The sequence below is a fragment of the Penaeus monodon genome, chromosome 29 (genome assembly GCF_015228065.2).
Source record: "Penaeus monodon isolate SGIC_2016 chromosome 29, NSTDA_Pmon_1, whole genome shotgun sequence".
Classification (NCBI taxonomy): Eukaryota; Metazoa; Arthropoda; class Malacostraca; order Decapoda; family Penaeidae; genus Penaeus; species Penaeus monodon.
In genome coordinates, this window is record NC_051414.1 from 21,097,632 (window position 1) to 21,097,890 (window position 259).

Genomic DNA, 259 nt, shown 5'->3' on the forward strand with positions numbered 1-259 from the left:
CTTTTATGACAATAACATATTTACAGTGCTCTCTAATACACCTTCTAAGTTGCAGTCAAACTTAACACGAACTCGTCTTTCTGTTCGCCGACTCCTCCAGCGGCAGAGTCCGGGCAGATCGGTTTGGTTCCAAGTCAAGTTCGCAGACACCTGGGCATAAGACGAGGGTATGAATCAGTGCATCAATTATCACCTGGCATTGCATGGTAGGGATCTGAAAATTGTATATAAAACATATTACATGCATTAGGAAGGGATG

At 43.2% G+C, this 259-nt stretch overlaps 1 protein-coding gene across 1 annotated transcript in view; it reads right to left on the reverse strand.

Moving 5' to 3' along the window:
* Positions 1 to 6: 6 nt before the first annotated feature.
* LOC119591653 (vascular endothelial growth factor A-like) overlaps positions 7 to 259 on the reverse strand; it is a 7,441-nt gene continuing 7,188 nt past the window's right edge. Inside the window, exon 9 of the mRNA XM_037940408.1 lies at positions 7 to 150. Coding sequence (XP_037796336.1) covers positions 135 to 150 — 16 coding nt within the window. The 3' untranslated portion in view covers positions 7 to 134. The remainder of the gene's footprint in view (positions 151 to 259) is intronic.